Here is a 21837-nt window from a genome sequence, read left to right as displayed (position 1 = left end):
CAGGAGCGGTGTATTCACCGCTCCAAAGATGCAGCTAGCAGGACTTTTTTTAGAGCCGCATCTTTGGAGCGGTGAAGGAGCGGTGTATTCACCGCTCCTAAACTGCTCCTGCCCATTGAAATCAATGGGACAGTGCGGCTATACCGCGGCTATAGCCGCGCTATACGAGCGGTTTTAACCCTTTTTCAGCCGCCAGCGGGGTTTAAAACCGCACCGCTAGCGGCCGAATACCGCTGCAATAACGGCGGTAAAGCAGCGCTAGAAAAAGCGATGTTTTACCGCCGACGCCCACACCGCCCCTGCCAGCGCACCGCTCCAGTGTGAAAGCCCTCGGGGCTTTCACACTGGAGAGACAGCAGCGGCTGTTTCGGGACAGTTTGCAGGCGCTATTAGCGCAATAGCGCCTGCAAACCGCCCCAGTGTGAAAGGGCCCTTAGGTTAAGTGATGCGCCTGCCAGGGTGATTTTTGACATTTGCTCTATGTGTGGATTTTTTTGCTTTAATTAACCACTTCAGCCCCGAAGATTTTACCCCCTTCCTGACCAGAGCACTTTTTGCGATTCGGCACTGCGACGCTTTAACTGACAATTGCGCGGTCGTGCGACATTGTACCCAAACAAAATTGACGTCCTTTTTTTCCCACAAATGGAGCTTTCTTTTGGTGGTATTTGATCACCTCTGCGGTTTTTATTTTTTGTGCTATAAACAAAAAAATTGCGACAATTTTGAAAAAAAAAACGCATTATATTTTACTTTTTGTTATAATAAATATCCCCAAAAAATAATGAAAAAAACATTTTTTTTCCCTTAGTTTAGGCCGATACGTATTCTTCTATATATTTTTGGTAAAAAAAAAATCACAATAAGCGTTTATTGATTGGTTTGCACAAAAGTTATAGCGTTTACAAAATAGGGGATAGTTTTATGGCATTTTTATTAATAATTTTTTTTTACTAGTAATGGCGGCAATCAGCAATTTTTATTGTGACTGCGACATTATGGCGGACAAATCGGACACTTTTGACACATATTTGGGACCATTGTCATTTATACAGCAATCAGTGCTATAAAAATGCACTGATTCCTGTGTAAATGACACTGGCAGTTAAGGGGTTAACCACTAGGGGGAGGGGAGGGGTTAAGTCAGTACTAGGGAGTATTTCTAACTGTGGGGGGATGGGCTGTGTGTGACACGTCACTGATCTCTGCTCCCGATGACAGGGAGCAGAGATCAGTGACACTGTCACTAGGCAGAACGGGTAGATGCTTGTTTATATCAGTATCTCCCCGTTCATCCTCTTCGTGAGGCGATCGCGGGTATCCCCGCAGCGATCGAGTCCACGGGACCCGCAAGCTGACTCACGGAGGTCCCGGTGCACACGCAATGGCACGGCGGGAAATTCAATGGGACTTACAGGTACGCCCATTTGCCCACCCGTGCCATTCTGCCGACGTACATCGGCGTGGGCCGGTCAGGAAGTGGTTAAGCAGCAGCTTACCATAATAATATTGGTCTGTGTATCTCTTACTTCCAGGAGCGCCAAATGTTGTATACAGAATTTTGGATTGTTTTATCCTCCTTGTTGGGGGGTGTATAAAAATAAGGGGGCGCTTAGTAATAAATAATAAATTAACAGTGATCAATAATACATAATCGTTGTGAACAATACTGAACAGATATCAACATGAAATAAATACACATTATATTATATTTATTTCATGTTGATATCTGTTCAGTATTGTTCACAACGATTATGTATTATTGATCACTGTTAATTTATTATTTATTACTAAGCGCCCCCTTATTTTTATACACCCCCCACTAGCTCAAAGCTTGCTCACTAAGCAGTTTGAGGGGAGCAGCTATTTTGTACATTTCACCCATAGCACGGAGTTCTTCCCTTTTCATTATCCTCCTTGTTAGTGTATGTTATGTGTGACCCAAGACAATTTATCCAATCTCACCCAGGAAGGTCAAAAGGCTTAGGCTCGTTTTTGAAGCTGGTCTTGACTGCATTGTTTATATGCTTACCTACATAGAGGCTTAATATTATAGTATCTTGATCCTTTTTAAATGCCCAGGCCCACCATCAGGAATAACCCCCTACAGATGCTAAAAGAAAGATATAGGAGCTTGTTGGATTCAATACAGCGACCCCCGGGTTCACCCTGCTCGCAAGGAGAGTACCAGAAGACACTGTCAGACACAGATGGATGGATGGATGAAGCAAAAGGAGAGCCAGATAGTGAGCCTAGGTCAGGGCGGGCAGCAGACAACGTAATCAGGAGAACTAGCCGAGTTGGTACACAAGGGATCAGTTCACGAGAAGTCCGTTTAAGCAGGTTACAGGAAGGGTGCTCAGGAATAAGTGTTGCTCAAGCAAGTGGAACAACAGGTGCCAGCCGACCTACAGCAGTAAAGGTAAGACACAGATCAGCTCCGCAGCTGATCTGTGACATAGGGGGTAAGGAGTTTTATACTGTACTAGTCGAAGGGACTCATTGAGTGCTAAAAGTCCACGCGTTAGGGGGCGCAAATTACTTGCCTTGCCCCGGGCGCTGACAACCCACGCTACGCCACTGTTCTCAGACAATCATTGCTTCAATCAGTGAGCTGGAGAATGGAAGTCTGAATCTGTATGGCTGTGGGCAAAGAAAAATAAAAATCAGTTTCTCAGCTGGAGTTAAAAATTAACAAAACAGCTCTGGCTGCAGTACTCAATTCCTCTTCAGCACTGTCCTTCACAGTATGGCTGGGTTCACATATGTCCGGCTGCGGTTTGCAGTCCGGAGTGGTTTTGTTCACTGGTTCAGGTGCGATTCAGGTGCAAATATTTGCTTGAATTCGCACCTAAACCGGACCCAAAATCGCACAGGACCCTTTTCAGAAACAGACCGCGGTCATGTGTGAACCGGCTCCGTTGAAAGCCGGTCTGATTCACATGTTATGCAAATCGGAATGCGGTTAAAAATGCATATACAGTATGTGAACCAAGCCTGATACTTTACCACCACCAGATGTCCTCAGACTTCTGGGTTGAAGGCCAACTTTACTCAATCAGAAAGACTGTCGAAATCCTGTAATAACAGGGCTTCATGAACCCGCCCCTGGAGGGGGCATCACAACAGTGCCCTGCACTCATGGGGTAATGATGCAGACAGAGGCACTGTCACTGTGTCTTCAGCACTGCATCAGTGAGCACTGTCTACCACAGGAAAATAAAAATAGTAAAAAGACCCAGTGTGTCATCGAATTGGCCTACAGACATCTAGAAAAGGTAAGCATAAAAAAACCCACAAAATACTCCTGGAGGGGGGGGGGTGGTGCACGTCAGGTGTTTTTTTTAGCAAACTCCATGTGGGCTTTCATGTGTCTTGCACTGAGGAGAGGCTCTGCCATAAGGCCCCCACTGGTGGAGGGCTGCAGTGATGGTTGACTTTCTACAACTTTCTCCCATCTCCCGACTGCATCTCTGGAGCTCAGCCACAGTGATCTTTGGGTTCTTCTTTACCTCTCTCACCAAGGCTCTTCTCCCCCAATAGCTCAGTTTGGCCAGACACCCAGCTCTAGGAAGGTTTCTGGTCGTCCCAAACATCTTCTATTTAAGGATTATGGAGGCCACTGTGCTCTTAGGAACCTTAGGTGCAGCAGAAATTTTTTGGTAACCTTGGCCAGATCTGTGCCTTGCCACAATTCTGTCTCTGAGCTCTTCAGGCAGTTCCTTTGACCCCTTGATTCTCATCTGCTCTGATATGCACTGTGAGCTGTAAGGTCTTATATAGCGAGGTGTGTGGCTTTCCTAATCACGTCCAATCAGTATAATCAAAGACAGATGGACTTAAATGAAGGTGTATAACCATCTCAAGGATGATCAGAAGAAATGGACAGCACCTGAAGTTAAATATATCAGTGTCACAGCAAAGGGTCTGAATACTTAGGACCATGTGATATTTCAGTTTTTCTTTTTTAATAAATCTGCAAAAATGTCAACAATTCTGTGTTTTTCTGTCAATATGGGGTGCTGTGTGTACATTAATGAGGAAAAAAAATGAACTTAAATTATTTTTAGCAAATGGCTGCAATATAACAAAGAGTGAAAAATTTAAGGGGGTTTGAATACTTTCCGTCCCCACTGTATGTGAACCAAGCCTGAAACTTTACCACCACCAGATGTCCTCAGACTTCTGGGTTGAAGGCCAGCTTTACTCAATCAGGAAAACTGGGCTTCATGAACCCGCCCCTTGAGGGGGCATCACAACAGCGACCTGCACTCATGGGGTAATGATGCAGACAGAGGCACTGTCACTGTGTCTTCAGCGCTGCATCAGTGAGCACTGTCTACCCCAGGAAAATAAAAATAGTAAAATGACCCAGTGTGTCATTGAATTGGCCTACAGACATCTGGAAAAGGTAAGCAAAAAAACCCCCACAAAATACTCCTGGAGGGGGGGGGCTTGTAGGCAGGTACAGTCTACATTTTACACTGCAGGTGGCGCTGTTCTGCAGAAGCACTGCATTTGGAGGGGAAGCCAAGAGGAACATGGTTCCTCTATGGCTTCCTGGGTCACTGGGGAAGCGACCCAATTGGATGCTGTCACCCCACATGACTCTAGCAGCCATCTTAGGTCAGGCAGAGCCTTTTTAAGGCCCTGGCTCCCAGGTTTGGCACGCATTTTACGAGTTGGTAGAGAACCAGCGAAAGGTTCCTGATGATTAGGCAAAGCGTAAGGCTTGCATCTTTACTGGACATTTGCCTGCTTGGGCGCAAGGGCGCCAGGCTGCATTCTACCCCTCTCTACAAGCATTGTTAGTTCAGCTGAATCCTGTTCTCTATGCTGTTGGAACTGTGAGTGTTTCCGGCTGTGTTGCCTTTCCACCCGGTTATTTGTGAACTGTCTCTGCACTAATTCAATACAAGTTCTTTCATTGCACTGGAAATGTGTGCATTATTTTCGCTGCACCGCGCTACACCCCACCTATACTCTGAGTTGGGCTATATGTAATTACCTCCTGAGAGAAATATGATGACCACCTTCTCAAGGTCTTTTGCAGTATTCAATATCACTGGCTTAACCTGCCCTTCTGAAATTGTTCCATGCAATAAATCACAATGCAGATCTAGTTGATGAGTCACTGGTACTCCAGATGAGCAAAGACAAGGAGAGAAATGAAGATAAAAAGCCATGAGAAGGATCCTTCTATAAGTAGTATTCAGTTGTACGTATGTGAAAAGTATGGTAAAAGCTGTAGTAAGCGTATATTCATATTCATAAGGTTGTCTCCATGCAGAGTGTGGGCAGTTGCACTTGATGTTCATCAGAGTTTTGCAAAAATTCTTGCACTGCTCCAGGTTACAATCAGGTCCGGTGAACAATAGTATAAAGAATAAGGCCCAAAAATTGAGCCAGTGTGTGGTCAGCCGGTGAGCTCATTCACTAAAAAGGTGCTTCCAAATGGATTCATTAGGAAGGTTGGTATTTATTGATCATAAAAACAGGTTAAAACACCTTTAACGTGTTTTGTGGCTCTTTAGTGGCCAATTCATTATAAAAAGTAGTACAGTACACCAAATAAGTGGGATCTGTCTGCATTCCTTCAGCCCAGAGTATGCTATTTCACTGTATAATCTGGGCTAAAGGAATGCACATCCCACCCATTAAAGTGTACATTTTCCTGATGAATTGGCAACTAAGGAGCCACAAAACACATTGATGGTGTTATAACCTGTTTTATGATCAATAAAAACCGACCTTCCTAAAGAATCCACTTGGAAACATCTTTTTAGTCAATGGGTGTCTCCTTGACCACACACTGGTTCCATTTTTGTGCCTTATCCTTTCTACCTAGATCTATTTGGTATCTGCTTACCTGAATCTTTTTAAGCCCAGTCAAAATTATTAAGCCCTTGTGAGGATGGAGTCTGTTTGGTACCAAGACAGGTTGACTTTTTTCTGTTAAGAAACAATTAAGAATGTTGGGCATTTGTTTGCTCTCTTTGGATTGCATGTGCAATGTAGAAAGAAACAACCCTATATGCAACCAAATGGTTGCATATAGGGTTTTCATCCAGGCAGGAGGAGTTCCAGGACACTTGTCCTTCCTCTAGGGAGGAAATTGTAATTTCAGTTTCCTTAGGGATTAGTAAATTCTGGTGTGGGTACTGGAGCTTGGAGACTTCATAAAGACTTGGAAAGGATGAAGTCTCCAGCTCAAGGTTAATGTTTTGTTGGTAACCAGCTCGCATTGATTGTGCAGCTGTGCACAATCCATTTTAGTATGGAAATTGTATATAAATATACAAATTAAAATTGAAGAGTTCAGCCACAGGTCTCCTTGTGATTTATTTTAAATCCATATATACTGGAATGGTAGAAAAAACACAATTTTTCAAGTTTACATGTATACTGAATTACAATATACAACAATTTAAATACCAGGAAACTGAATACACAACGGCCAAGCCGTCCCTGCTGGGAGAACACAGTAAATACTGCTAGTGGCTAGAATAGCTGCTAGCAATAATCACATGAAAAATCCCACAGGCTGGTCGTACCTAAGGTGATCGATCAATCAATTTGGGTACATTCACCCTGCCCATACATTGTTCGAATCTCTGCCAACCGGCCGAGATTTCAACCATCTATGGCTGGCATTAGTGATTAGCACTTCTGCTTACAGCACTGGGGTCCAGGGTTTGCACCCTTGTTAGAACACTCTCTGTATGGAGTTTTGCATGTTCTGCCTGTGCTTGTATTTGTATGCATGTATGGGATAGGAACCCTAGACTGCAAGCTCATTGACAGCAGGGCAAGATTTAAATGTATGATATGTAAAGCGCTGTGTTAATTGCTGGAGCTATAAAAATAGCTGTAATAATAAAAATCTCCAAATGCCAGATCTAAGAAACATAAAGTGTTACAAGTTTCTTACTAATGTCTCATATTGCTGGCACATGTGAAAAAGATAAACAAGATAATGTAATAATCATCCTAAAATTACTCTATAAAAAACACGATTATAATTTTGATTCAGTCCCAGTGGGTATAAAGATGAAATTTACCAATTTCCAGACATTTAGCAGAGACGGGTCATAAAGACAATGATTATAGATGAGAGCCTAGGTTGAAGAGAGGAGGTGATTGAGTCTTAGAGTTATAGAAAAGTAAGATGGATTTACAGACTTTTAGCTTTACACCCGCTGGGACTTAATAAAGATAATGATCTTTATTTTTTAGAGTAAGTTTAGGATGACTATGATGATATCTTGCTTATCTATTTAAGATCTGCAACAACTGCCAACAATATGAGAGACATTAGTGAGAAAGTTGTAACTTGCATTTTGTATTTCTTTAGATCAGCCTTTCTCAACCTTTTTATTCTAGGAACCATTCAAATATTTTTTCAGGTCTCAGGGAACCCCTACTAAAATTAACTTATCAAGGGTCAATGGGAAGAATTGCCCTTACATCGGTGGTCAGTGGAAAGAATGTCCCTTGCATTGGTGTCCAGTAGAAAGAATTCTCCTTACACAGGTGGCCAGTGGGAAATAATTTTCTCCTGGTATCAGGAACCCTTGTTAATAATTACTATATCTACAGTTCCCTGTACACTGGTGTGGTGGTCACTGGGAAGAATACACCTTACATTTGTGGTCATTGGGAAAAATCTCCCCTTACAGATAGCTGAGAATGTAATTATTTTCAGAGGAATGTCCGACAGAAAAAGTCAGACGGAAGCTTTTCATCGTCTATTCCGATCGAGTGTAGGCCTCATCGGACTTTTCTTTTTCGAAAATTCTGACGGACCTAGAAATAGAACTTGTTCTAAATATTTCCGACAAAACCAATTCCTATCGGGAAAACCGATCGTCTGTATGCTGCAAAAAATGACGCATGCTCTTAAGCAAGTACGAGACGGAAGCTATTGGTTACTGGCTATTGAACTTCTTTTTTCTAGTCCGCGTTCTTGGCGGTCGGACTTTGGTCGGACTTTGGGTTGACCGTGTGTAGGCAAAACCGCTTGAATGGAATTCTGTTGGAGTTCCGTCGGAGAAACCTTCAGAGTTTATTCCAAGGGCAAAACCGGTCATGTGCACGCGGCATAAGAGGCAGAAACTGCTCATTGCTCAAGGAACCCCTAGCATCCACTGGTGGAACCCTAGGATTCCATGAATCTCTAATTGAGATAAGCTGTTCTAGTGGCAGCGTGTTCCACAAAACTAGGATATTGGACATTTTCCACCTTTTGCTGCTTGGGCTTCTATTATGAATGCTCTGGTGCATGTATAGAGCCTAGCTGCAGGGGATTTAATTAGGATGAACTCCTTCCTGGCTACATGGACATTCTCGGCCCTGTTTAGAATTCCCAAGCTTTACATCCAAATTGCATATATAATCTTGGTAATGGTACTGATCTCTGTCAAACACCCTTCTTTCTCAAGATTTCTCACATTCCCTTTTTGTCCTTTCTTACTTCCTCCTCCCACCAAAACTCTTTTTTCTTATCTGCATAGTGCTATACTCTGAGAACTGTTTTATATGTTGGGTTTGATATTTTTCATGCTAGTCCTGCCAGTTCAGCAAGGGAAGCAGGATGTTATAATGGACCTTCTGTTTCTTAAATTTTATCCTAATTATGTCAACTGTCATCCTTTTTTTGCTATCTCCTCTCTCTTTAGGGACCCTCACATGATGGTCAGTTATTTTTTTTTGTGCCTATTCAAAAAAGACAATAAAAACCTAAAGTTGTATATTATCATTCAGTACGCTTGTGAACTTGAAAAAGGGCAGGGACTCTCAAAACGGTTGTTTTATTCCAGGGTGTATAGATTTAAAAGACTAAAGAAAGTGCAAAGAAACCTGTGCCAAATCTCTCCTATTTGAATTAAAGGTATCGGTGGTGGATGGGCCCCCAGGCTAAAGTCCTCTCTTTACCAGCTTGCAGTGTCAGCTGGGACAATACATGTCATTGATCTTAACATAAAGTATGCCTAAATCAAGGACGGGCAGCAGGAGAGCTGTCATTATAGTCAGTACACTGCAAGGGAGCAGTGCCGTGGATAAAAGTTATAGTTGTAGTAGCGATAATATTAATAACCATAATGATTTCAGCTGTCCTATATGATTTTAGCTGAGGGGAAACTGGGATTTGTGACTACATTTGACATGGGTTTATTTCAGGCTGTTCTCCATTTCAGGGATGAATCAGGGCCGAATCTGTGCCTGAATTCGGGCCTGAAACGGAGCCAAAGACGCACAGCATCTCTATGCAGTGCGCTCCGAAGCTGATCCGGGGATATGTGAACCGGCTCCATAGAGAGCCGCTCACATCCTTCTGCTATGCGAATTGGATGCGGGGAAACCCACATCCAATTTGCATAGGTGTGAACCCAGCCTGAATCTGTAGCAGAAGTTAAGAGGGCAATAAATCTACAAAGACGGCTATGCAAATGCTTCCTACTGCACCAAGTGGGATCTGTGATCCTAAATCAATTTTCCTTAACTGTCCCACCAATGGGGCCCCCCTTATACCCCAGGCTCCACAGCAGTTGCATGGACTGCTATGGCTATTGTTACACCACTGATACACACACACACACACACACTATATATAGCTAAAAGTATGTGGACATTATTACTATATTATTTCTATTATTATTATTATTATATAATTATTATATTATCAATGCTTGAAATCATACCCGGCCAATACGCTATACGAGGTGTGTCCAGAAAGTAACGAGAAGGATATTTTAAAAATTATTTTATTGAAAATTTTTACAATTGAATATTTTCTCCTTCAACGTATGCACCTTGTGCATGTTTCATAAGACTCCCAGCGATTTTTCAATTCTTCAAAGCATCCCTGGAAATCTTCAAGTGGGATGACGTTCAGACACTGCGTTGTGGTTCTTTGGACATTATCTACACTACCAAAATGGTGTCCTTTCTCATGTTCAAATCCTGAGTCACTTTTTCATGAACAATTGACTTGATAATTTCTGTTTCCTCTGCAATCATTCTAATAGTAAGCCGTTGCTCAAAAACAGAATGTGGATGCAGTGAGGTCTGTTTTCAGCCATGACCGACGGCTCATTATCAGAATGATTGCAGAGGAAACGGGAATTACCAAGTCAATTTGTTCATGAAATCGTGTCTCAGGAGTTGAACAAGAGAAGGACACCATTTTGGTGGTGTGGATAACGTCTAAAGAGCCACTACACAGGCTCTGAACACCATCCCAATTGAAGACTTCCAGGGATGCTATGAAGAATGGAAAAATCACTGGGAGCGTTGTGTACATTCACAAGGTGCATACTTTGAAAGAAACAATGTTCAATTGTAACATTTTTCAATAAAATAATTTTAAAAAATATAATTCTCATTACTTTCTGAACACACCTCGTATATATGTGTGTGTGTGTGTGTATATATATATATATATATATATATATATATATATATATATACACATACACACACACACTGTATATATACACACACACATTATACATACATATGTATATTTTAGTGTATCCTGCCATACAGTCAGTTGACCAAATGCAACATCAATAAAGATTTGATGCTGTTTCTGCAATAAACATGAAAAGATCAATGGTCGGTATATTCTTTTCATGTTTATTGTGGAAACAGCTTCAATCGTGCTCCAGAATAGGCAAAGGTTAGCTGTAAGAAATGTGTTGGGAGAGATCTCTGCTCCAATGCCTCATTATCTAACTGTATGGCAGGATATACTAATATATAGACAGCTAATGGGTGTTAGATGAGGATGATTATAAGTATTGAGGCCAGTGTTAATTTAATCAAAGAAAATATTTTCGTCAACGAAATTAACACTATTTAAGACGACTAAAATATGACTAAAACAATTCAGATGACTAAAACTAAAATGGCATTTTAGTCAAAAGACTATGAAAAAAAATGGCAAAATTAAACCTTAGCCCCATAAATAATAACATGTTATTAAATTTTTACTCCAAAAGTATATAAGGAGTTTGGAAATTCTAGAGAAATGCCTAAAATACGACTAAAACAAGTCAGATGACTAAAATATGACTAAAATGGCATTTTAGTCAAAAGACTATGGCTAAAACTATTATTATTATTATACAGGATTTATATAGCGCCGACAGTTTACGCAGCGCTTAAACTAAATTGAAACTTGATGTCAACATGAACACTAATTTAGGCATCTTAATATACTAGATTGTATCTGTGAGCAACAAGATTTTAACTTGTTTTGATGGTATTAATAAAAGTCGATGATTTCATGTATGACTTAAAAGTCCACTATTGCTTGTCTGTAATAATGTCATTATTACTGGATGTGGTAGCCCTAAGATAACAACCCCAACCCCTAAAATTAATAAGAGTATGTGGACACCCCTTCCAATTATTGGCCAAAGTTTCCTAAAGACATGGTTTCAAAGCTTGATGTGGAGGAACTTGAGTGGAGACCTGACCTAAACCCTAATTATCTATGAGATAGGATAAAACAGAGTTTGTGACCTAGGTGCTGTCATCCATCATCAGTACCTGGCCTCACAAATGCTCTTTTGGGTGAATGGGCAAAATTTGCAAAAGACGCAATTCAAAATATCGTAGAAAAACTTTTCAGAAGGGTGGAGACTGTTATAGCTATAAAGTGGGGATAGGGAGGAGGCTTTATATGCGCATTACTGCAATGCAGTACTGTGAAGAAGACAAGAATGATCTCTGAAGCATCTCAAATGGATGTAAAATGCAAGCAGAATGCACCTTAAAGCCAAATTTGTCAATCTGCATTAGCCATAACTGTTTATTAAATTCCATTTTCTTTCTTATGCTCAAAATTACTTCTTCTATGGGCCATATATTTTCTTCAAGGACTTTTTTTCCATGGGCATGTAGGTAATGAGTTTTCATACAAACTGTCTTTGCACTAAGTGTAACCACTGGTTGTATTACAGTCCCATAAATTTGTATTTACAAAATACTAAAGCTAACTATTGACATTAAAAGGAAGTCATATGTGCCAACATGACCCCCCCCCCCCAAGCTCATAGCTCCTTTAACACAGATGTTTGGCCTGGCTGAGCATGTGTGGTTATGCTATAATCAGATAAACATTGGGCCACATTATTTTATGTGGCCCAATGCCTTAGGGAGGGTCTCGGTATTTTCTAAGATGCATAGCATCTTTTCTCTGAGAGCATGCCTTCTTAAATAATGTGATTTATGTAACGGAGAATATTCCAAAGGAAAAGCTGTCTTAATACCCATAATATCCAAAAAGATTCTTAGTTTATTTGGTTGCTATCTACAGGACAAAACATGTCTTTGTTCAGTGAAAAGCATGGTATAGGTGTATCCCTCTTTTTTTTGGGGGGGGGGGGGGGGGGGTTGAGAAACAGCCCTTCCCAAAATAGATATTGTGCTAAATCTGTAGGTAAATAAGAGAACCAGAACCTTCACCAAGTGGAAAAGTGGGTTTGGTAATTAAGTTGGCAGTGTCTCCCACCCAGGACAGGGTCTCTGTAAGCAGAGGGAATTCCCTTCCTAAGAAATGAATTAGTATTCTAAACAAAGTAATTGGGAGCATAACTACTGCAGCCAGCATATAACATTAATCACGACTATATAGCAGCACACTAGTATAGAAATAATAGAAGCTTTATATAAGAAGAGAACAATAAAAGTACATACACCCAATGTACAAACAGGTATTATCCGGCAAAGTGCACATAATGGTGTAAACCTGGGTATATTTTGTTTTTTAACAGAGATTCCTCCAGATAAATACTATAGCAAAGTCCAGTTGCAGGGGCCCCTTAAGATGATGTGGTGTCTGTCTTTGTTTTGGAGACCTGAAGATAAGATCAGAGGTCATGGAGAGATCCTCCAATTGTTGTCCAACTAGCCTGGAATACAGCTTCTCGCCCGCAAAAAAACGGTGGTGTGGCACTGGAACTCAGATTCAACCTATCCATTCTTTGCTTTAGTTCCTCCCTAGTACTTTCTAATCTGACATGCAACTAGACCTCTATCTACCAGAAGTGGCCATCAGATGCCTAACCTGGCTCTAGCCTATGCTGGTTAATGAGCCGTAAGCTAAAACTAGCTATAGAATCACAAACCATAAAGGACAGGGTTGACTAGAATACCAGGAGTTGGTATAATAAACAGCATCACCTACTAATCTACTGATATTTGCAGCTAACAGTAAAGGGCAGCGCATCCCTACACAGACAAGAAAAAAACCATGCTATAGACAAGAGAAAAAATGCTCTAGGAAAGAAAAAAGCATGCTTTAGGTAGGAAACAACACCATAGGCAAGAGAAGAAAACATTCTTTTATTACATTTTTCATTTTTAAGGTCTGGTGTATTGACATTTTTTCTGTAGTTGTGTACATCCACAAATCTAAAATTTTAATAGATGCTTATTTTTCATCTTTTCTAGTGTCCTGGTAGAATTTTATGTGAATGAAAACTCCTTCAAAGAGCGGCTGAAACTATTTTTTATAAAAAATCAGAGATCAAGTAAGTATTTTATTTCAAACTATCAAAGAATGTAGAAATAAATGAAGATTTCAGGAACTAAGCAGTCCAGTTTAGGTCCTCATCCTTGTTGAAAATAAAACAATAAGTCAGGCTCCAGTCATTATTTTAGACATATTGTTTTTTGTCTCCTGGGATTTACTCAGCCCCGTAAAATACAATATCAAGCTATAACTATGGCCATAAGAAAGCTACAAGTCATAATGTGGCTTTGGCTGGCTAAACATGAACAACGGAAAGAAAGTTCTTGGAGCTATACTACCTAGAGGTGTTTTCTACACAGTTCAAAATATTCTTTGTTCTTCATTGAACAACTGATAATTGATTGCTCCAATTTAAAAAAAAAAAAAGTCAGTATAGCCGGGTGACACAGACAGAAGGAGCTACGTGACATGGATTCTTTCCCTGCCACCAGAAGGTAACTCCCCTGGTAACAGACCAGGAGAGCTATGGGGCATGGCATCTGAGCTTCCCACCACAGGGTGACACCACCCAGGAGGATCTATGTGACATGGAGTCTGTACCTCCTATCACAGGGTGACACCACCCAGGAGGTTGTATGTGACATGGAGTCTATACTTCCTACCACAGGGTGACACCACCCAGGATGATCTGTGTGACATGGAGTCTGTATCTCCTACCACAGGCAGGATGACACCACCCAGGAAGATCCATGTGACATGGAGTCTGTATCTCCTACCACAGGCAGGGTGACACCACCCAGGAGGATCTATGTGACATGTTGTCTGTACATCCTACCACAGGGTGACACCACCCAGGAGGATCTATGTGACATGGAGTCTGTACCTCCTACCACAGGGTGACACCACCCAGAAAGATCCATGTGACATGGAGTCTGTATCTCCTACCACAGGCAGTGTGACACCTCCCAGGAGGATCTATGTGACTTGGAGTCTGTATCTCCTACCACAGGGTGATACCACCCAGGAAGATCTATGTGACATGGAGTCCGTATCTTCTACTACAGGCAGGGTGACACCACCCAGGAAGATCTATGTGACATGGAGTCTGTATCTCCTACCACAGGCAGGGTGACACCACCCAGGAGGATCTATGTGACATGGAGTCTGTACATCCTACCACAGGGTGACACCACCCAGGAGGATCTATGTGACATGGAATCTGTACCTCCTACCACAGGGTGACATAGACAGGAGACACTATGTGTCATGGGATCTGCACCACAAGGTGAAACATACAGTAAGAGCTATGAAACATGCAGTCTGTTCCACCATTAAACGTCTTTTCATACAGAAAGCTCATTAATATATATTTTTTTGCAGGTTTAAGGGTCCGACTGTTCAATTTCTCATTGAAGCTGTTGAGTTGTCTGCTCTACATCATACGAGTATTACTAGATGATCCAAGAGATGGCAAGGGGAACTGGTATGTGTTTCTGACTCTCTCTCCAATTACCTTTGTATCTTGGCTGGTATTGTCCCCGACTGGCCAGCAGCAATAGGGCTGGTTGGCAACACATTAATAGGAGTATAAGAAAAGGTGCCCACCCTACAGAAGCCTAATGCCTATACATCAGGCTTTGGTTTAACATGAGCTTTTATCTTCACAGTAGGAATACATTTTAGACCACTTGTTAGATGTTGGAAGTGTCTAAAAGAAGATCTATTGGAGCCTTGTGCATAAAGATGTCTGAAGAGTGAAAAGTTCTCATTGTCCATAACAACCAGATTTTCACTTTCATTGTCCCAAGTACATGACAGGGAGACTCCTATTGTCTGGTGTATGAAGCAAGACTGATTCATCCTTCAGATACTTTATTGATAAAGGCCTGCTCTGTTTCTCTCCATGAAGCAATGAATACATTTATGAAAAAAAAACCTCAGGCAAAAAGCTGGATGGTTTATTTCTTCTATTCTCCTCTACAGCACCAATATTTATAATAGTGCAAGCTGACATACCCTTACTAATTTGTGAGGCAATTAGCAAAACTAACTCTTTTGGCACAAATGTTTAGTATTTCTGTGAACACAGAGATGTAACATAATATTGAGTGGCATCACATCCCAATAATACATAGACAAAAAAGCAAAAAAAAGAAAAACTAAGCATTTTTGAGGTGCCAAAGAGAACTTCAGAAAATAGACTCACAACACAAAATGAAACCATTTTATTTAATACAAACATTAAAGTAACACCATTAATACCCATCAAATGGTATGGAACATTACCCCCCCACCCTAGACAAATACGGTTACTATCCCCTGTTAACAGAGCAAACCTCTTATAATTGGTGTACTAATATCACCGTATTTATAACAAAACGTACATTCCGCAAACTGTGTACTGTACAGGGGAATCACCAAAGGTCCCAATGTGCTTCGCATATGTGCAAAGTTAAGACTTGCTTCCTTTATGTACAAATCATGTAGTTGTGTATTTATAGATACAGTACATTGTGTCTATGACTCACGATGCACCTTAACCAGAGTTGGCCCATGCATTCCATGGGGCTGCAGTGATGGAACCAATAAAGTGGATGGTAAGAGAGCCCACCCCAGGATAACCCAAGGTTAACAAAGAAAGTTGCCAAATATATTTGATACAAAAATGTATAAGGTAGTGGGGAAGGCACCCATAGCCCTGCTGTAAAAGTACCTGCCACAGACCTGGGCAGCCAAATTTGGCTGCCCAGGGTATAAATGCTTAAAGTGATAACCATAGCTGCCAAACGACAGGAGGAAAGAAAAGAAGGAGGTGCGCTGTAGAAGACAACCATGCAATAACAATGACACAGCAAAAAAACAAACTGGCCAGACCATATTTTCATGTGATACCTGCAAATAGGTCCAACCCTCTGCAAATGTTGTCTCTCAGCAGACCTACCTCCAAAAGTAAAGCCAGCAGCCCACACCTAAAACACACATAAAGTGATCCTGCAAACTTAAAAAGGACGAAAGTCCAGAATATATATATATATATATATATATATATATATATATATATATCGCCCAAGGAATTGGCTCCACCCCTACGCCCTCCGGCGCCTCCCTGCCACCTCTGGGCATGTGGGGCAATGATCAGGGCTGCACATGCCCAGAGGCATACCCACCCACCTCCTGCCCGTGCCTGAAGTTGGTGCTGGCGGGTGTGGAGGGAGGGGACCCAATTCCCTGGGTACCATTTCTCCCAGAGTTTGGGTTTCCAATCATTGTTTTTTTCTTACTAGGCTGGGGGGGGGTATCCTGGGGTAGGCTCTCTTACTATCCACTTTGTTTGTTCCATCACCGCCACCTCATGGGAATGCATTGACAGGAGGACAGCTTCTCACTAACCGTCTCAAGTATATCTAGGATTCTATAGTACATATAGCATCTTCTGGCATGCAGTTCCCTTCTAACAACTGCACATCCAAGTTTTAACAGCAAGGTCTTTACTCTTAATGTCCCAGGAACTGTCTGAAACAAGGATGCACTGGTAGACTCCTCAGAGAGGGAGACAAAAGATCCTTCCCCAAACCTAAACATTAGGGCAGTGCCCTCCAGCAAACATGATCCCTTTTCAGTCCCTCAGCCCAGCACCTGCTGAAGTCCAGTCTGCAATTTGTTTGTCTCACTATCTATTTCCCAGAGGCAGCAGCCCCAGGAGAATGGGAAATCCTCCCCAGAGAGGAAAGAACACTCTGAACAGGCTTCCTAAATATGTATCACCTCCCCAGCTACCTTCTGGATGTCCCCTTTCAGGGATTGGCTGAAGCATGATAAATATTCATATTGGACATTTGACTCTCCCTGTCCTATATTTTGGTAGCTTCTCTCAGGTGCAGGTAGGAGAAAATGAACACCCAGATAGAAAACCCTGACCAGACAAAAACAATAGACTAGTTCTCCACTAAATGCAGTGAAGCCAAAAAAAATAAATTTACCCTAGCAGCCTAACTAGAGGAGGGCACTACACAAACTGTGAAAAGTTTTTCTTTATTTTTTTCTAATCTGACCACCTGTGGGAATTTGTCAAGAATCCACTAAAAGAACTGTAGAGAGAAGGGGCTTGTTGAGGATGCTGAGAGAAGTTGGATATGAATCCATGTCTTCTTTCTCTTGTTTGGTGCTCTTTAAGGTTAAATAGTAGCTCCTCATATTACGCAGACTTCATGCTGCTTCCAATAGATCATTCCAGCATTAGTATTTTCTGAAATAATCACAAGGGGCAGAGCTTGTACAAAAGATTGTCATCATTCAGCAGATTTGTGACTGAATGAGGCCCTGGTCATTCCCGTAAGTGTTGTCTCAGCCCCTCCAGTCATTGGTAGTTCCCATTGGGATGATATTTCAGTATCGGTGGTGTAACTACAGCTCATAGTGCTAATGAGTTCTGGGTAGCTTATCTAGTTTCCTGTTAAGTGACAATACCACAAACCAAAAGTGCACAATAATGATGGAGGTAACATTTATTATTAAACAAAATTATGTATGAAAAGACATTGATATGATCACATAAAAGCTATTTTGTAGAAGAAACCGTACCCAAAAAATTATTTATATCCAGCCTGTTATTTTTATTGTACAAATTTCTGAAGAATTGATAACATTATGTAGTGGATACTTAGCAAATGTTCTGTCTCATGCAGCCTGTAGGGAACCGGCATGGTCTCCTGGGTCCTCTTCTTTAGTCACGTTCCCTGTTTGATGACTGTAGAATGATTAGCACTAACTGTTCTTTAAAGAGAAAGTAAATTGTATTTTGACTGAGTGCATATTTTGAGCCATTACTGCCGAATTTACCTTACAGCCATGCTTGATGTGACTTTCACATTATATGCTGCTGTATTAAATGTAGAGGTAGATTACTCACTATAGGCTGGTAAATGAACCAGGGTTAGATGTTCAGCATGCATCCATTCACATCCACGCATGCCAATCAAAGTACATCTCTAATGAGGGAACAAAGGAGCTGCCATTGTGAAACGTCTAAATATCTTAATTGCATGGCGGTATCTTTCCTTGATTTTTCCTGGGATCAAACTCGGGACAAGCATGCAGCAAATGGGAATTTTTATACTTGTTCCAGATCATTGGCTCATTGAAGCCAAAACAAAAACATGACAGCTAGGCAACTAGCATTTCCAAAGGGGTGGTCAGCAATGGGAACCTCCATTTTTCTTTTATGACAGGCTGACTTTAATGAGTTTAGTTGCTATGGGTGAGCAAGTGTTGTTTCTCCTTTATTGACTTCTGCTAGATCCTATTACATTATTTTCATTTTCTGACCTGACCCTACACCTTTTCATCTGTGATTCTCCACCTCTGCATTTGGTTCTGATGTCCTGGTTTAACAGGCCTTTTAGATTCACCCATGCCCTACCCTGACGTATTTCTTCTCTAGCCATTAGCTACCATAGCAGAATCTCTACTTTGATCTTAGGCCTCAATCTCAGCCTTTTGTGTTGGCACTTGGAAAATGCTACTTTGGTATAATTATCTGGTCCACAAAACCTGGGGCCACTGAGTGCCAGTAGACACAAAAAAATAATTAAAAACAAAGATCATTGTAGGGTGGCCATCATCCCTAATCATAATTAAGATGTGAATAACACTGCGCTGACCCAAAAAAACAAAGGTGAAGCAGCTACATACAAATATGACCAATATTCAAAACATGTAAAAAATAAATGTAGCGCTAATAGTAAACAAAATAAAAAGTGATAATATAATCAGTGGAAATGAACCACTGAGGCAAAAAAATAAAAAAAATGAATGGAATTCAATGGTGGAGTGTTGTACCAGTGTAAAAAGATAGTCCCATAATCAAAAATGTATATAGTGAGTCCAACATGAATGGGAAGTGTTCTGGTCTGTATATCATCAGCTTAAAGGTCTTGAACAGGAAACAGATGTAATACACTTTCCAGAAACAGTGGATTCGGATGCCGGTGACACCGAATCAGACAGGCTTAGAGATCCAAGATGGAAATGGTTGTCCAAGGAGCCCCGGATCTCAAGGGGAATCCCTCCTCTGTTCCGCCAATCGCGACTGCCAGTCCGGAGAGACCGGGGGAAGAGGGAAATTCCAAACCTCATGGGAGTCCCAGAAGTGTGTAAAGCTCGAAAAAATGTATAAAGTGCGCCAATGGTGCAGATCAAATGGTATGTTTATTGGATATCACCAATAATTCAAAAAACTGTTTAAAACAGCATGATCACGTAGATAGATAAAATCAAGTGTAGGGAAGAGTGTAGCTCATCCGATGCGTTTCATCCAATTGGACTTCAACTGGAGCATCACAGTTGAAGTCCAATTGGATGAAACGCGTCGGACGAGCTACACTCTTCCCTACACTTGATTTTATCTATCTACATGATCACACTATTTTAAACTGTTTTTTGTATTATTGGTGATATCCAATAAACATACCATTTGATCTGCACCATTGGCGCATTTTATAAATTTTTTCGAGCTTTACACACTTCTGGGACTCCCATGAGGTTTGGATTTTCCATTTTCCCCCCGGTCTCTCCGGACTGGCAGTAGCGATTGGCGGAACAGAGGAGGGATTCCCCTTGAGATCCGGGGCTCCTTGGACAACAATTTCCATCTTGGATCTCTAAGCCTGTCTGATTCGGTGTCACCGGCATCCAAATCCACCGTTTCTGGTAAGCGTATTACATCTGTTTCCTGTTCAAGACCTTTAAGCTGATGATATACAGACCAGAACACTTCCCGTTCATGTTGGACTCACTATATACATTTTTGATTATTGGACTATCTTTTTACTGTGGTACAACATTTCACCATTGAATTCCATTCATTTTTTTTATTTTTTTGCCTCAGTGGTTCATTTCCACTGATTATATTATCACTTTTTATTTTGTTCACTATTAGCGCTACATTTATTTATTACATATCCCTAATCATAGTCTGACCCTTTTAGCGGGCATGCATCTCCCACCATACACCCCAATATAGTATATACATATCTTGCTCACCTAGACTTTTCGTATTCCATTTGTGCATTTTTTTAATTGCTCATCAACCTTTATTTTTTATCTACAGCTGGGAATGTCCAAAACAGAACTATTCTTCACAGCACAAATTTGACTGGTAAGAACCACAATGCCACAGCACAGCTAAAAGGGGTTCTCAGCTAATCACAATTAGTGGTCACTTGGCATTTATCTAGAGCAGGGGTCTCCAAACTATGGCCCGTGGGCCAAATCTGGCCTGCTTATGTAATGGGGACTCTGATGTAAGGGGGACTTTGATGGGGACTCTGATGTAAGGGGGGTTCTAATATAAGGGGGACTCAGATGTAAGGGGGGACGCCGATGTAAGGGGGACTTGGATGGGATGGGAACTTTGATGTAAGGGGACTCTGATGGGGATCCTGATGTAAGGTTGGACTCTAATTCAATCATTGAAATGTGACTGTTCATCTATAAAAATGTTTTTTTTTTTATTTTTGGCCCATGAAAATATAGGATGTGGCCCTCATACTAAAAGGTTTGAAGATCCTTGATCTAAAGCCTCGTACACACGATCGGATTTTCGGCAGGGAATTATGTGATGACAGACTGTTTGCCTAAAATCCAACCGTTAGTACGCTCCATCAGACAATTGTTGTCCAACTTTCGGCCAACAAATGTTGGATGGCAGGCTAGTAAATTTTCGGCAGACAGAGGTCTGTTGTCAGATATTTGTATCGTGTGTACACAAGTCCGTCACACAAAAGTCCAAAGTACAAACAGGCATGCTCGGAATCAATGTTCACCAAACACGACATTAGCAGAAGGTGCCCAAAGGGTGGCGTTCAAGAGCTGAACTTCCAAGTAGTATGTCACTACGTTCGTGTTTGTTGGCCGACAATTGTGTGCAGTTAGTATGCAAGACAAAATCCAGGCACATGCCCTTCGGACAAAAGTCTAACGCTCTGTTGGCCAACAATCCGATCGTGTGTACAATGCTTTAAGGTAGCGAAGACCAGCAGTATAGAACGATTAGTTGTATTTATTTTAGGGAATCTATGATGTCTCTTTTGTAGTCTTTTTTTATACAGGTTTATTAGCTATATACAGGCTATATACAGGTTTATTAGCAAGTTTATTCATTTCTAGCCCATCTCACCTGGAATCCCCAAACCCCTGATGCAGGCAATTTCACAATTACCTTGACTCCAACAAAAGTGAGGTGATTTATCATTGACACTTTCCAGCATCTTCCAATTATTCTCTTACCACGTTAAAATAAACTGGGTCATAAAGTAGCAGGCTGAAATGGGCTAAATGTTAGTTTTCTAATTCCT

The 21837-nt window shown here is 41.3% G+C and overlaps 1 protein-coding gene across 3 annotated transcripts in view; it reads left to right on the top strand.

Annotated features, from left to right (window-relative positions):
• LOC141133307 (potassium channel subfamily T member 2-like) overlaps positions 1 to 21837 on the top strand; it is a 411333-nt gene that overhangs the window by 167835 nt on the left and 221661 nt on the right. For all 3 annotated transcript variants that reach the window (XM_073622598.1, XM_073622596.1, XM_073622597.1), the window contains exons 2-4: positions 13462 to 13541; positions 14864 to 14966; positions 20592 to 20639. In XM_073622598.1, coding sequence (XP_073478699.1) covers positions 13462 to 13541; positions 14864 to 14966; positions 20592 to 20639 — 231 coding nt within the window. The remainder of the gene's footprint in view (positions 1 to 13461; positions 13542 to 14863; positions 14967 to 20591; positions 20640 to 21837) is intronic.

The sequence above is a fragment of the Aquarana catesbeiana genome, linkage group LG03 (assembly GCF_042186555.1).
Source record: "Aquarana catesbeiana isolate 2022-GZ linkage group LG03, ASM4218655v1, whole genome shotgun sequence".
In the NCBI taxonomy this organism is placed as follows: Eukaryota; Metazoa; Chordata; class Amphibia; order Anura; family Ranidae; genus Aquarana; species Aquarana catesbeiana.
The sequence above is the reverse complement of the archived record's forward strand: the minus strand, read 5'-3'. Positions and strand labels throughout refer to the sequence as shown.